Source organism: Antedon bifida, chromosome 6, assembly GCF_963402885.1.
Source record: "Antedon bifida chromosome 6, ecAntBifi1.1, whole genome shotgun sequence".
Lineage (NCBI taxonomy): Eukaryota > Metazoa > Echinodermata > Crinoidea > Comatulida > Antedonidae > Antedon > Antedon bifida.
The window spans coordinates 26,209,165-26,224,717 of NC_136231.1; the positions used below are offsets into that span (position 1 = coordinate 26,209,165).

The 15,553-nt window shown below is 30.7% G+C and overlaps 4 protein-coding genes across 14 annotated transcripts in view; 1 reads left to right on the forward strand and 3 right to left on the reverse strand.

The window, feature by feature from the left end:
• The window catches only part of LOC144844250 (calcium/calmodulin-dependent protein kinase type II subunit delta-like), a 127,721-nt gene that overhangs the window by 45,054 nt on the left and 67,114 nt on the right, over positions 1-15,553 (forward strand). The window lies entirely within an intron of this gene.
• On the reverse strand, positions 87-4,363 carry LOC144844823 (uncharacterized). The gene is made up of 5 exons (XM_078701911.1): positions 3,827-4,363; positions 3,170-3,287; positions 2,697-2,837; positions 2,231-2,392; positions 87-935 (listed from the first exon to the last, which is right to left on the reverse strand). Exons 1-5 carry the CDS (start codon positions 4,019-4,021, stop codon positions 280-282), a joined length of 1,272 nt encoding a protein of 423 aa, XP_078558037.1. The 5' UTR covers positions 4,022-4,363; the 3' UTR covers positions 87-279.
• On the reverse strand, positions 9,666-11,682 carry LOC144844268 (uncharacterized). Its single transcript, XM_078701108.1, has 3 exons — positions 10,866-11,682; positions 10,216-10,540; positions 9,666-9,898 (listed from the first exon to the last, which is right to left on the reverse strand). Exons 1-3 carry the CDS (start codon positions 11,052-11,054, stop codon positions 9,702-9,704), a joined length of 711 nt encoding a protein of 236 aa, XP_078557234.1. The 5' UTR covers positions 11,055-11,682; the 3' UTR covers positions 9,666-9,701.
• The window catches only part of LOC144844254 (uncharacterized), a 60,512-nt gene continuing 56,775 nt past the window's right edge, over positions 11,817-15,553 (reverse strand). For 2 of the 3 annotated variants that reach the window (XM_078701078.1, XM_078701076.1), the window contains exons 2-6: positions 15,218-15,419; positions 14,478-14,595; positions 13,819-14,004; positions 13,185-13,349; positions 11,817-12,722 (exon numbers count right to left, since the gene is read on the reverse strand). In XM_078701078.1, the coding sequence (XP_078557204.1) occupies positions 11,854-12,722; positions 13,185-13,349; positions 13,819-14,004; positions 14,478-14,595; positions 15,218-15,406 (1,527 nt within the window). In that variant the 5' untranslated portion in view covers positions 15,407-15,419 and the 3' untranslated portion in view covers positions 11,817-11,853. The remainder of the gene's footprint in view (positions 12,723-13,184; positions 13,350-13,818; positions 14,005-14,477; positions 14,596-15,217; positions 15,420-15,553) is intronic. The other variant, XM_078701077.1, reaches the window with a different exon arrangement.

Consider the following 15,553-nt stretch of genomic DNA (forward strand, 5'->3'; position numbering starts at 1 on the left):
TATTTTGATTTATTACAAAAATGATTTACATTTACATTCTCTTTTGCTTTCATGTTTTGCTAACTTGTTTCAAAAGAGAATTTATTTTGCCTTTTAATAATATGAATGTCTTTTATACTTCTGTATACTGTATACAGTTCGCTAAAAACACATTTTAAATGGTGACACGATCTGGGGCAGGATGTTTAAAAACTCAAAAAGACTAGAACAAAATTATAATAAAAACATGAGGTGTATAAAAATGTCTTAACTGCTTATTTCTGACGTTAGGGAAATGTTTTAGGTGATGGGTAACCATTTCTGATCAACAAATTTACGTAATTTTAGAGCCTCGATTCTTGCTAAACCTAAATCATTGACTAGTATATCATTTGTAAGTTCTCCAAGAATTGTTCCATCGATGTCATTACCTTTGAAGGCATCAATATGTCTATCTAAATGTAGAAGATGAAGACAATCTGCCACCTGGGTTATAGACAGATTGTTCAGATCATCTGGCAGGTCATTTCTGCCTAGAATTTGCCTACTTTTGATTGTTAACTTTTCCATTTCTTGTGGAATGTTTTCAACTAATGCGTAAACATTTTCAGGATCAGTAACTGACTGAGGAATTTCATTGTATAAGTGGTATGTTGTCTGAGGCAATGATGGGATTTTTAGTAGGTTTCTTTCTCTACTGAAATGAACCGGTAATTTGGAATTGTGTGAGGACTTTTTCGGGAAAATATTTGGTACCATATAACCTTCATCATCAAAACTGGTTGGCGATGGCGTATTGCGGAATTTTAAAGTTGTTTTCTTTTTAACTTGATTAGCATCTTTGCCGGTTGTCATAGATAAATTCACTGAAAGACTGTTTTCCTCTTTGTCTACATTAGTTTTCATCTTGTCTTTTTCTAAATATTGAACAGTTTCTTTTGCACAAGCCGTAATTCCTATATAAAAAGAAAAAAGACTAGATTTGAACAACAACAGCGCCACGTACGCTAGAAAATGCGAATGACAAAAATCCTTTTTTTTTTTAATCAAGTGGCCATATGATGATGTCAGACAACTTTTCAAGCAACAATGTTACATGAATTGGTATCTACAACTCATTAGCTTTCAAAATAAGTTGAAAAAATGGTGGTTCAACGGTCTTCCTGAAGCGCTATAATAGATTTTGCATTGAATTTGCAATTTTTAAGCGCACAGTTTTTAAAGTTTAATGTGCACATGCGTCATTATTCTGCAATTAAAATTCATAAAAATGAATGAAATCTATCACAGAAGGTATGAAGAACAAACATTAATTGCAAAAACAGCCTTTCTATGCTATGTATGAGCTGTGCGGAGCACAACCCAAGCAGAATTGAAAACTTTGAAATGCTCAAAATGCCCTGAAACGTATATAAAATTGATTAGAATTCATTTTGCGCATTTTAAAATTTTAAATGCGCGTGTGCTCGTAACTTTGTGTGAAACATGCCATTTTTAATCTACAAAAAGTTGACTTTTGATATGAATTAAATTTTCACCAAGTGTCAATACAAAATGATGTTTGGTTTTTAATCTATGATCAATCATTTAAAATCACGCGCAAGTCACATTGCGCAACTCTGACGTTTTTCAAAAATAGGAGGTGCTCAACTAACTTTACGTAAATGTAGATATGTTGACATAGTTACGAAATGTAGGTTTACACGTTTTAGAGCAACGCGACGCACAAAAATAGGGTGGAAAGAAAAAAGAATAATACAGAAAAAAAAGTTGATGATGATCTCATACAATCACAAGGAACATTTTTGATATTTTCAACCATCCTTACAAATGACATTAACTGTATATCCATTCAGAAAAAAATCGTACTTATTTGACCTTTATTCTTATATAGTGAATCGTGAGGAATGAGGACAAAATTTCTATTTATAAAAAATGTGTTGATAAACCATTATGTGCATAAAAGAGTGGAGTTGTGGCTTGGTGGTTATGATGCTTGGCTACCACTCCAAGGGTCCTGGGTTCAAGTCCCGTCACATGTCAGGATTTTTTCTAAGGACCAAATTACTCCACTCCCAAAGACTTGTAATAAGACTTTGTTTATGTAGAGCATCTTTTGTATATATGTTTGTCTTGTAAACCTCTGAGGGTCCCTAATGATCAGCAATAGCTGGATGGATCACCCTCATTAAATATGGTTTAAAAAAAAAAAAAAAAAAAAAAAAAATTCCATAAGAAATATAAATTCTACCTGGTAATGTTAGCTTGTTTATTCGCATGTTCAATTTCGTCAGGTCTTCATGTAATTTTTTCCACTTTGCAGATTTCTTAGCTTTGATTCCCTTGCCTAGGGCCAACTTCGTCATAGGATGGTGTTTAATTGTTGATTGGCCAAAGTCTTCAAAATTTAAATCTAAAAAGTATTTTGATATTTTGTTTTAGATAGCAGATTATTATACCTATATCGATGATGAACGCTTGCAATGTTATTTTTTAGTTTTGACACTATAATTTTTGACCTAAGACCTTCAGTTTGACTTATATATCATAGTTAAGTTCAAATGTAATAAAAAACATAATTTCAATATTATTTCTCAGAGGGCACTATTATCACGCCATGTTGTATTCAAGAGGATGAAAGCATTAGGAAACTGTATCACGCGGATACTTACTATGGCTGAACAATTTAAATTGTTAAAAAGTTTAAATGAGTTTACCTCTGTCTAGACAATAACCAGTTAAGAACATCATGTCATCTTCACAAACAATCCTCACTTTGTTCCTATAGATGTAATGCTCCAACTCATCTAAGCAGTTGTCTTCATTTTCCAATATGATTTCTGGTAGTTGCTGATGACCTGAATAACATGTTGAAGGCCTATTGTTATTATTGGATTGTAGAAAATAAACAGGCAGAATAAAACCCTATCGCCTAGCAAATTTACATACATTGTCAACACTGGTATTTTGTTTGGTGTGCATCCTGATTTATTTAAACCCCAGAGTTTGTGAAAGTGGGTAAAGGGGTATAAAACTCAAAATGTATTTTCAGAACTAGCATTGTTGAAGTAGAAAATCAAATATGTTATGGTGGTTTTATAGTCAGTATTTGGAAAAAATAATATTTAAAGAAAAAAGTGGTTTAACTTTTTCTTCTCTTTAAATTAAGTTCAGTTGATAATTTCCTGACCTTTAGAGTGTTTATTCCATATTTTGATATTTGAAGACATCGGAACACTCCAGTGTTTTCCTGTTGGTGTTTCCATGATTACTCGCTTTTGCTTAGTTGCTTGATTTAGCCAAAGAATCTTAAAGAGTCAAATAATATTGTTTAATTTACTTCATTTGAAATGGTCATATTATTTTATAACTATTCCAAAAAGATTCTATTTTTAGATATGATTTTGCATTTTATGAAGTCACATTGCCAACTATCAGTACCAATTTTGTACACTATCCAATATACAGGTGATAATCCATTCTCAAAACCGAAATAAACACTAAGATGCTCTACAAGACAGTTATGTCTAAAGCTTTGTCTACACTATCAAACTTTATGTAATGATGATGATGTCATATCCATACCATGGGAAAATCACACTCTTTTTGTCTAACTAGTTTGAAAGTCTTTAATAATGTGACATTTATATAGCGCTATATCGTGAAGATCAGAGCATTCAGGAGAGTAGGATTTGAACCTATGAATTGGTAGCCAAGCATCTTAACCACTAAGCTACAACTGGTGGTGGTACAATAATGTTAATACTAATCATTTCTATTGCCATCTTTGAGAGTTAACATTTTAGTAAGTAATTTGTAAAGATTGTGACTTAAATTTGTTCCTTACCTCACCTGTTGAATAACTTGCTATTTCTTGATCAGAGAGGTGTAAATAACTTTCAGTTACCATAGCAACAACTGGTAACGAGATGTCGGCTATTATCTCCCTTACAGTATATGTCTTTTTACTCCAACGTGTATTTTCAATAGATGACATCAAATGGTAAAATTCGGTTTGTTGATCATTTGAAGCCATAGTCATGCTGAAATATATGTAATAAAGGATTATACAAATAACCAGTTTCGAGGAAATTGTCTGTCAGGAAAACATTAAAGACGAAACAGGACAGAAACCACAGGAAGGGGCTCATGAATAATTTATGCATGGCCTTTAACAAAGTGGGCGGAGCTTAGCATGAAATTCTCTCGTCTTAACTTTTTGGAACAATAAAGTTGTCATTTCCCGACTAGAAATAATATACAGTTCTATTCTGTATATTTAAAATTGTTTAACGAAATTACATTTTTATTTTATTTTATAAAACTGCTATGTCCTCTCTTTACAATCTAGCAAACACAGAATCTCCGTCATCCTTCTCTAACAGTCCTGTTTCGTAAAGTCCCTATTGTTTACATTTTTAGAAGTTAATATGTACAGTATTTAGAATATGTATTCTCGGTTGCTTTTATGACTCATAACAGAGTTATGGTTTAGTATCGTAAGGCTCGGTCTACTTTGGTTGGTTTAATTTCATATCTGCATATAACGGTGTCTAATTTAGTTAATTTTTCTAATTATACATGTTCTCTGAGAGTATGTTAGCAAGAATTGACATGATAAAGATGTTTATGTTAATTACTTCCTGTAGTTTCATAATAGAAGATCATGCTAAATTCTGAATATGAATAAGTGTAACATCTAAGATTGAAAAACAGAAAAAGCTCATCCTAGTACATCTTTCGAGACGAGTAGGGGGTTATCCTGGTGTACTACATCACAGCCACTGATCATAACTGGGCCCTCTGGGAGACCAATCTTTGACAGAAGAGGTCGCCCAGTATAAATAATAATAATAATAATTATCTCAATCAAATCTGTTTTATTTCTTCTTTGTCTTTTTACTTCCTTAACTTGCGTTCTTTATTCATGGAAACGAAGTTGAAAAAATAAAGTGATACCAAAATCATGAAATATTTATTGATTTAAAGTGAAATACTAAATATTTATAAAGAGAAATGTGATTGGTGAATACTGTGCTACTATGATAATTAGTACTGTATACATTATCATCATATCATTTGTTTTCATTGGTTAAAAACATACCAACATTAATAAGAGGCCAACACCCAATTATGTTGTTACATATAACTTAGGATCCCAAAGGCTGCTAAACAAAGTTCAAATTCAAAGTTTATTTTATAAAATGTCTATATATTTATTGAAAATATAAAATTGAGGTATCCGAGAAACTCTAATATATTAATTATAAACCTTCACGGAAATTGTTAAGAGTGAGAAAATATCTTACCTATTATACCATTGCAGATTTTTGGAATCAACAGTGTAGAATGGTTTGAACACTGTATAATACATTTATAATAATAATATAATAACTAGAATTTAATTCGTCACTTTGATGAATTATAGGTGATCATTTTTATCATTTTACCGAAATAATTTTTTGCACGTACGTTAACATACGATCAGAAAATGTTGATGTATGCCATCCTATTATACGCTTTAGTGCTGAGTTGTGCCTATTATATGCCATATACAATATGTACAGTATATAATGTATCTATATACAGTGTAGCATAGGTGAAATTACGGGACACACATCATGTTCTAATTTTTTGGTATGATGGAATTATCAAAATAAACTCGAAGATGACAATTTCGAAAGATAATGAATTGAGCAAATAAATATAAGAATTGGAAGAGAATTTGGCACGTAGAAGCGCTGTGCGTGCTCTTTGAAATTTGTATAACTTTGACGAAAAAGATGAAAAAACTACTTTTTAACTTCAACTGGCCATATGTTAACGTCACAACATCCGATAGGCTTAATTTTTATATGAATTCATATCTACATTTCATCAGCTTTTATAATAAATTATAATTATCAAGGTAACCTTTAATTCTGAAGAGCTGTAAGATATTCAAATTTACGGTGAAGGTGAAATTACACGACCTACGTTATTCAAGTTTTTACGCGTGATGACGTCATCAAAATAAAAATAGTGGCAGGTCATGAGAAAGTCAATTAATTGAGCAATCACATACTAAAATTTGAGCAAAAATCAGGCACAAATTATTAGAGATGCGTTCTATTGAATGTGATAAAATATGACAAAAGAGAAAAAAAACTTAATTTTAAATTGAAGTGGCCATTTGATGACGTCACAACATTTTGTACGTCAAATATGTACATGAATTCATATCTACAACTCAATGGCTTCCCGAATAAGTTAAAAAAAATGGGGGTCATCTTGCATTCTGAAGAATTATTTTCATTTTAAAAATGCCTTATTTTTCACCATTTTCAGCACTTTGATGCAATTAATTTGCGCATTTTGTCATTTTTAACGTGCTCGTATAGCGTTATCTTAAGTCGGAATGGACTCAAAATCGGTGAATGTACTAAGAATTGTGAGTAGATTGTGATTTATACATCAAATTTTATTTTTTACGCTTTTTAAGAATCGCGTGCGCAAAAACGTGTTTTTGCGCAGTAATTTTTTGAAACGCGCAAATGGCCTAATTCATGCTCTAAATTGATAAAAACTTAATTTTGAGCGTTCTAAATTTTTAACGCGCGATTTCACGTGCATGACCTTGAAACGCGCAACTTTTTATTTGCTAATATTTTTACCCTTGACCTGAAGTTTACGTGTAGTGAATTTCATTAATATGTGATAATAAATTATGGAGATATGATTGATAATGTGATTTCACAAAATGGCGTATAAATGACGTCACGGATGAGTGATCACGCTGGAAAGCTTATTAGGATTAAGTTATATTATTTGAAAGATATTCTGAAATTTTGGTAATCATTGACATTAAACTTTTTGAGATAATTGTTACACAAAATAGTGTACAGAAACAATAAAAAGAAAAAAAATAAAGATTTCATACAATAACAATAGGTGATCATTTAGAATTCTAAATGATCACCTAATAATAATAACACTTAAACACTGAAAACTGCATTCTATGGTAGAAAGGGTGTGTGAAATGGATTTCATTGAACAAAAAGGCTTTTTAGGTTGATCATCATTGCGTTCAAAACTATACATAGTTTTTGTGACATTTTGGTAATTTTGTTTCTTTTCTTTTGCGCCCTCTCTATCAATTTTTTTTTTGAAAGCCACAAATTTCTCACAACAAATATTTTTATAGTTATTGAAGAAATATACATTGCAATTGCATGTGAACAGTTTTGTTTTGAGATTTTAAATAATTTAGAAACTTTTAGCATTTAGATTATCTTGGATACAATGGATATTGGGGTAAGATTATTAAAATTACTAAAATGATACAATATTTTTACACAAAAAATTAAACCTTGTCCATTTTTTTCTGTACATTTTATTCCAACTTTACTTATATCAATAAATGAAAATACACTGCTATGTATTTTAAGTATCTAGTATAAAATTATCTTGCGTTCAGTTTCGATTTTTTTATAAATGTTTGTATGGACATCAGTTTCTTAGCTTCGTTTAGCAGTTTCTATACATCATCTAATTGACAGTCCACTGCAGTATTATGGTATCTAAACATATCAATCATATTATTAATTCAACAAGTAATACGATTATGAAGATTATCATTTTTCCAGGTAGTAACATAAAGGTGAATAATAATTCAGCTGAACTAACTTGTTGATTAAAACAACGATCTTTCATGACCTATCAAGAATCTATCATCACTCTGAATGATGGTGAGGTCGGTCATCGCTGTTTCAATAAACAGTCCAATTGATTAGATTCATGATTCACCAAATGTAAACAATAATTAATATCAAATTGCTAAACTAAAATATTTGATAATATTGTAGTGTGTTATGTACAATTATTCTGGGAATGTTATTTTCCAGTTTTGTTGCTACTGCTTTGTGGCAGCCATCTTCCATCTATAAACTTGACAACTTTTAACGCATCAAGTTTTGACATGCCCAGCTCATGTGTCATTATCTCTTGATCGAGAGCGCTAAATATTTGGCCGTCAATGTGGTTTACTTCGAATTGGTCTTTGTATTTGTCTAGTTTTAGCAAATGTAAGCAATCAATGACTTGTTCTTCCGACATTGTAGAGATGTCTGATGGAACATCTGAGGCTTTCTCTATTTTGTCAGAAGTATCATCTACTTCATCATACAGATTTTGAGGAGTGTTGGTTGGCTTGTTAGGTTGCATAAGTGGTGTAACCGCTGCTATTGTTTGTCTTTCTCTTATGGGAAAAAGATTTTTATCCTGATTTTTATGTTGTGTGATGATTGATGGTAAAGTTTTCTGACTTAAACTAACTCTGGTCATAAGATTTGAGTTCTGAAGACCAGGAATTGATGATGTTTGGAAACTTATTTCAGGTGGTTTTGTAATATTTAATTTAGGGATTACTCTTGGTGGCAGTGTCATTGAAGGATTGTTATGTGGGATTGGTACAGGATATTTCTTTTTAACTGTCTTGCGACCAGCTGTTGGTGGTGGTTTTTGTTTTGGAAGTTGAAGTGGTATTTTAAGATCGTTTGATTCTTGACTTGCTGCAGATTTCATACTTGGTTGATTACTTAATTTTAAAGTCTGAGAAACCTCTTCGTTCTTATTTTTTTCCAGTGCTTGTGATATTTGATTCTTTAAAATAGACATTTTGTTTTCATTAGTTATGTCTGGCTTGCGACCAGCTGTTGGTGGTGATTTTTGTTTTGGAAGTTGAAGTGGTATTTTAAGATCGTTTGATTCTTGACTTGCTGCAGATTTCATACTTGGTTGATTACTTAATTTTAAAGTCTGAGAAACCTCTTCCTTTTTATTTTTTTCCATTGCTTGTGATAATTGATTTTTTATAATAGACATTTTGTTTTCGTAAGTTATATCTATGTTTAAATGAATGTCTTCTTTTGCCATTGTAGTTGTTTTTGCTTGTTTTCCAGTAATATCATTAGTATTTTGTGTGATTTTGGGTGAATTCAGAGGAATTTTTGGCAACGGTTTAATCTTTTTGTTGTTTGCCTCTTCTTTTGCCATTGTAGTTGTCTGTGGATTTTCTTCAGTTTTGTTAAGTGTGATAATATCATTAGAAGTATTCTGTGTGATTTTGGGTGAATTCAGAGGAATTTTTGGTAACGGTTTAATCTTTTTGTTGTCTTCTTTTGCGATTGTAGCTGTCTGTGGATTTTCTTCAGGTTTGTTAAGTTTAATATCGGTGTATGTGTGAATTGTATTTGTTGTAGGCAAATTCTTTTGAGTTTTTGGAATTTGTGGCAATGGTTTAGTCTTTTTCACCTCCTTACTAACACCTAAATCTTTAGTAGTTGGTAATGCTGGTAAGGTTTTAAATTTCTCACTTGGCTGATTGAGGGACATGTATGCATTATGTTTTAAGACAACTTGCAGTAGTTTGCTATTCAGTTGTTCGTAGTTGATACTTGTTGAGCCAGCAAAATGTATTACCTTTGGTGAATATAGATGTATTTCTGGAATAAATTAGAGAAGATCAATCTTTATAACCAAAGAACAAACATAGTTGAATTTCTATCCATGAAAGCTAAATGGTCTAGGTCCATCAATTGTAACAATTAGGGATCCATTTGAGCCTCAGGGACTTTTTAAAAATATGTTTTACATGTTTTTTCATTTTTATTATTTCGAAAGTATAGAGTATTGCTAGTCAATTTAAAGCTTCAATCTTTTAAAACAAATTGTCATTAAGCTCATTATTCCTTAGTATATACTTTTTTTTTAAATTGAAACTTACCACTGCTGTTGTCAGTAAATGCTTCAAAATTCACTTTCTTTTCAATCTGTAATTTCATGTCATTTCGTAGATTGTCACTGTCCTTGTCTAATATAGCCATTTGGAATTGATCAGCACAGTTTTTTAATATGCAAAAAATAGGTGGATTTCCTTTGTCTGAAAAAAAAAAAAGTTTTAACATGTCTTATTTATGTTCTAAGTTGCTTTTTGGAGCTTCTTCCACAAATACAAATTTTGTTTAAATTTTGACACTTACGTTTTTGTTGCAAAGTATTTTAGGTTACCAATACAATAGTAGTTATATTTAAATGAAGTAATTATATTTCAATACATCCAGTATTGATTATATAAGTTGTTTTTTTTTTTCAAACTTCTCATACAATTCTTTCTCATTTACAAATTTTTTTGAGACCAAAGAGTGTGTAAAATAAGAAGGTTGATATAGTAGTAGGATAATCTGTCAATTTACTTACTGTTGGTTACATCTACAGCAATGACTGCGTTTAAGTGGTAGCTTTTCATAAGAGTGATATCGCTAAACCAGGCTAGAGGTATTTCTCTGTCATTTAGTGTAGCAGATTTAAAACTCAGGCTATCCAGCCATGGTCTCACTTTGATAGGCATTTCATGGTTTTCCAAAATCTCGCTGAGAAATTGCAAGTTTTCATCATCTGCTTCATTGCTGTATTCAAGATTCTTAAATAATATAGGGCAATTTACCGGAAAAAGTATTTGGTTTCCATGGCGATCATTAGCAACAATTCTCTTGATTGTTCTTCGTTCTTGCAACCAGTAAAACTATTGTGAAGAATTATACATATTTATTTGGAATATAGTTTGGAACATACTTTTGTAAAGAATATAACCAATGGCATTTTTGTTTTTTAATTGAAACATCCATCCAATACTTACAAAATGAATTAAAAATATATAAAAACAATTTAAATATTATAAATCTATACAATATAACTTATTCTTATTGCAAAATCAATAGTAAACTATCAACAAAAAAACATAATACTGTACATATATGAGAATAAACCAGTTTTAAAATTATTCTTCTCAATTAGTGAAATTTATGTAGTTTTTACAGTGTTAATAAATTAACAAACCAATCTATTACCCGTTCATTATCAGGCAAATTTTCTCTTTGAGTTTTATCTGATATCACTCTGGTAAAAATTGGCATAGGAATCTTCAAGTCTATCAGTTCGGTAGAGTTGTACAATTGCGAGTTCCAAACTATCTCATCCAATCCTTTAAAGATTTTTACTTCACTGTACAATTCTTCCGTCGTCGTATTACTCGCCATTGTAATATTTCGATGTTAATGAAGGTTATTAAAACTTTCTATTAATTTATCTTTTGTCTTGCATTGTTATTTTGTAATAATACCGAGACTGAAAGTTATATAAATTATGACAACAAAAGCTCCGCCTAATGAGGTTATGTACTAACATTATGTTTCTCTTTGTTTATTATTCTAAAGGGTTCAAATCTTCTATCTAAAGCGTTTTATCTTTGTCAAAGTATTGGGATTTATGACAGAAAACTGAGGTTCTACAGACTCATAAAATATGTAAACATTATAACTTATGATTCAACTGTTAAATGTCATTCAACAGTTTAAAAAAAAGAAGAAAAAAGGTGGTATACAAAAATACACAAAATCCTATGTTTTTACAACAAATATTCTGGTTAATTTGTTAGATTACCATATCAAGATAAACTTAAGTGTAAAAGAATCTCTGAGTGGAATGGTACTTTACAATCAGGAAGTATAATAAACTAAGTTGTGTCAACAAACTGTCACAAATTAATGTAGATATTTAAATATAAAGTAGATTTATACAATGATAATATAAATAAAAACTGATACTGTAAGTACTAACATTTCTTTTGTAATTGAATTTGACTTTCTATTATGTGCCTCAATTCATGATTCTTCACTGATTTGAAAAGCAAACTATTAAATTTATGCATCTTTTACTTTTACTACCTGACACTATTTCCATGTTATACAAAATGATCACATTATAATACCCAGAAAATAAGTATAATTTTGGTAAAGAAGTCAAATATTCTACCTTGTAGACTTTCAATACTAAATACTAGCTTGATTCAGGCAACCACTTTTGATCTACAAATTTCCTTAATTTTAAAGATTCAATGGCTGTGAACCCAAGATCATTGATTAGAATATCTTTTGTAAGATCATTAAGAATTATACCGTCAATGTCACTTTCTTTAAAAGATTCAATATGTTTATCTAAATGTAGAAGATGAAGACAGTCTGACACTTGATTCATGGACAGATTATTCAAATCATCTGGTAGATCATCTTTACTTAGGATTGGCCCGTTGCTTATTTGTAATTGTTCAACCTCTTGTGGCATGTCAACAATCTCTTCATAAAAACCTTCAGGAATAACTCCAACTGTAGGTGGTTCAGGAACTTTTTTATATGAGATTGATGGCTGAAGATCTCCGTCAGCTGATGGAACAGGTGGCAATTGTCTTTGGTTTTGTTCAGGAGACGTCAATGATAAGTTTACAACACTTTCAACCAATGATTCTGAATCACTTTGTAGATCATCATACACGTTTTCCACAAATTCTGTTGGTAGCATATATTCAGCATCGTCGTCGTCGGCTTCGATGTAATCATATTTGCTTCTTGAATACTCTTCTTGTTCTAGTAAACTATGTTGCATACTCTTACTGCGCCTCATAGTTAGAAATGATTTTCTTTTTTTCTTGCTCATTTTTTCGTTTGTTTCATCTACTGATGATATGCGTGTAATTTTTTTCAATTTAGTTTTTTCCTTTTTCTGTGTTTTTTCCTCATCTGGTTTTTCTTTTATCTTGTTGTTTTCTTTAGTCCGAAGACGTATTTCTTTTTTTGCAGGCATCATATCAACTTCTGTTATGGCTTCTGTTATGGTGTTCATTGTTTGACGTAAGGAATATAATGTAATACCTGCATATAAAATATTAAAAGACATTACCTTTCAGTGATGGATATTTATATTTTGTAATGTACATTGCATATATTTATAATGAACACAACATTTTGCATTGTAGCTAAATTTGTTACATTGAAAAGAAACGTTTAATTATAACTTAAAAACCATTGTCTGACAGACAATTGAAGTATTTTTTGCTTTTAATTACATTTTTTCAGGTAAAATAACTATTTGTGACAATAAAATGACAAATTCAAAAACAAATTTGAAATAAAAAATATTTTTCAGAGGGACAATATATCTTTAAAACTGTTACGTCAATAAGCGAGCAGCGTTCTTTGTAAGAAATATTTCTTGTTTAGAATACGCTCGTTAATTGAAATATTTCCTGTTCCTGTTCTACTTTTTAAACCAGTTATTTCTTGCAATAGAAACAAGCTCTTAATGTTTGCTACCTGATGGTAATGTTGTTTTACCTGGAAACTTGGGTTTCTCCAAAGACTCTCCTAACAGGGAACTAAATTCTAAACAGAATTTATTCCAGTTTGTAGAAGTCTGTCCTCTAAGACCAGTGCCTAATGAAAATGTCTGTTCTGGATGATGTTTGATTACTGATATAGGACAATTTCCAAGCATCATATCTGAAGAAAACATGGCCTTGTATTATTTTATTGTAGTATCGGGTGTTTTTTTATCCATAAAAGCAACTAACAAAATACTTTTGATCTACCATTATTAGTTATTACATTTTTTTTTAAAGATTTAATCTTGTTCACTAAGTTTATTTAAATTTTTTAGTGAAATGTTTATCTTGATTGTCTGTCCTGTATCTTTGTTCTCTCTGATTCTATTAATTTAATTTAAGAGGACCCTGGATGTCAAAATAAAGGCTGGCAATAAAAAGTTCAAATTAAAAAAAGAAGAAACAACTGTTTCTTCTATTGTTCATAAATAAATAAAATAATATTAATATATAGATTATTAATATTTTAATAATAATATTAAAATAGTAAATAAATAAATAAAATTTGCAAAAGCATGTTCAATTTCAGATTAAAATTAATAACAATAATCTATGTAAAATATGTCAGAATTTATATCTGAACTAACCATTGCTTAAAGAGTATCCAGTTAAGAACACCATGCTATGTTCACTTCTGACCTTCAAATCACATCCAAAGATTTGATGCCGCATCTGGTTGATGTCAAAGTTTGCAACATTACAAAATTCTGGATGAATTGTGTTCCATTCACCCTTTTCCTTCTCTACTTTTACTTCCGAAAGTAACTTGTATCCTTGTAAAAAAAAGATATAAATGAAACAAAAGTGAAAGATGGTATATGATATGAGGATTAGTATTATTATTATCTAAAGCACAATGAAAATGTGAGACCTGTATTCATTCTGAATGTATGAGGTTTATTTATTTATTTATTTATTTATTTCCTTTTCCTCATAAATTTTAAGGTACACTTTTATCAAACTCATTTCGAATTTGTATGTGTTTTTCTGATTTATTTATATTTTCAACAATGATGAATACATTTTGAATTTGATTTGAATTTTAATGAACTGTTTGATAAATTACCGCAATCCTAATAGCAAGTACAAAGTCAATCGTAATTTTTGTAACTAACAAAATTAAATATGATAGTCGATACGTGTATCGCAGAAAAAGAAAGGATGGATTTAAGAACTTCAAAAACAGTTTGCGATATTTATCAAGCCTAATCATTTGACATTCATTTCATTATGCCTTATTCCATACCTCCACCCATTATGCTTCGTATTTTATAGTTGCTTGACATTGGAACACTCCAGGATTCGTTGCTACTTGAATCCATTATAAGATACCTTTGCTCACTTGCTCCATTGATCCATAAAATCTAAGAATTGGAATCAAATTTATTTATTCTTGCTGAGAATATTAAAAAAGAATCATAATATTATTCAGAATGAAAATCAGAAGGAGGCTTGTATTTCAATAGATATGTGACAAATTCAGGGAAAGCATTACTGTACCTACAATAAGTAGATTGATCTTACATCGTTGGGCTCTTGATAATTTCGCTTTTTACACTCACCAATCACAATTGAATTTCTAGATGCACTCTCTTTTCGTATGGGATGTGAAGCTGTTGAACCATATGTACAAAGAGAACCTTTACTATACGGCAGCAAAACATTAATTGTTCAACCTGTTCTTAGCAATTTTTTTTTAATGTGATGTAGATTGTTTATTGCAGTGACAGCCTCATATGTAAAATAATGCAGTTACTGCAGTAACTTATAACAGTAGAATCATGATCCCAAAATTCTGTCTATACTATAAAACTGGTTTGACAAAAAGGTTTGATGTGCCCAAATATGGTAATGATAAGCCCAAATATGGTAATGATAAGCCCAAATATGGTAGTGATAAGACATCATGTCCATATATAGGCACATCACATTTTTTTGTCAGAGCTTTATTACAAATTTTTAAAAATTAAGTTATAAATATCTTACTTCATCTGTTGGATAACTGTCTGTATCTGAATTTGTAAGGTAACTGTCAACCACCTTGACAATGATAGGGAATGAACAAGAAGAAAATATCTCTTTCACTGTACATGTTTTTGCACTCCAAAGTATTTCATCTAAGCAAGACGTCAGGACATGAAATTTTTCTTCCAAGTTGTCTGAAGCCTGAGCCATACTTTATTGTAACCTGAAAAGTGAATATACTTGTATATACTTGTATGGATACAGTTGCGTAATGGCTATGAGCCCTCACTGGCTAAACCCAGGCTTACTGGCTAAACCCAGGGGCCCAGGAGCTTAAGGAAAAACAGACATTCAAAT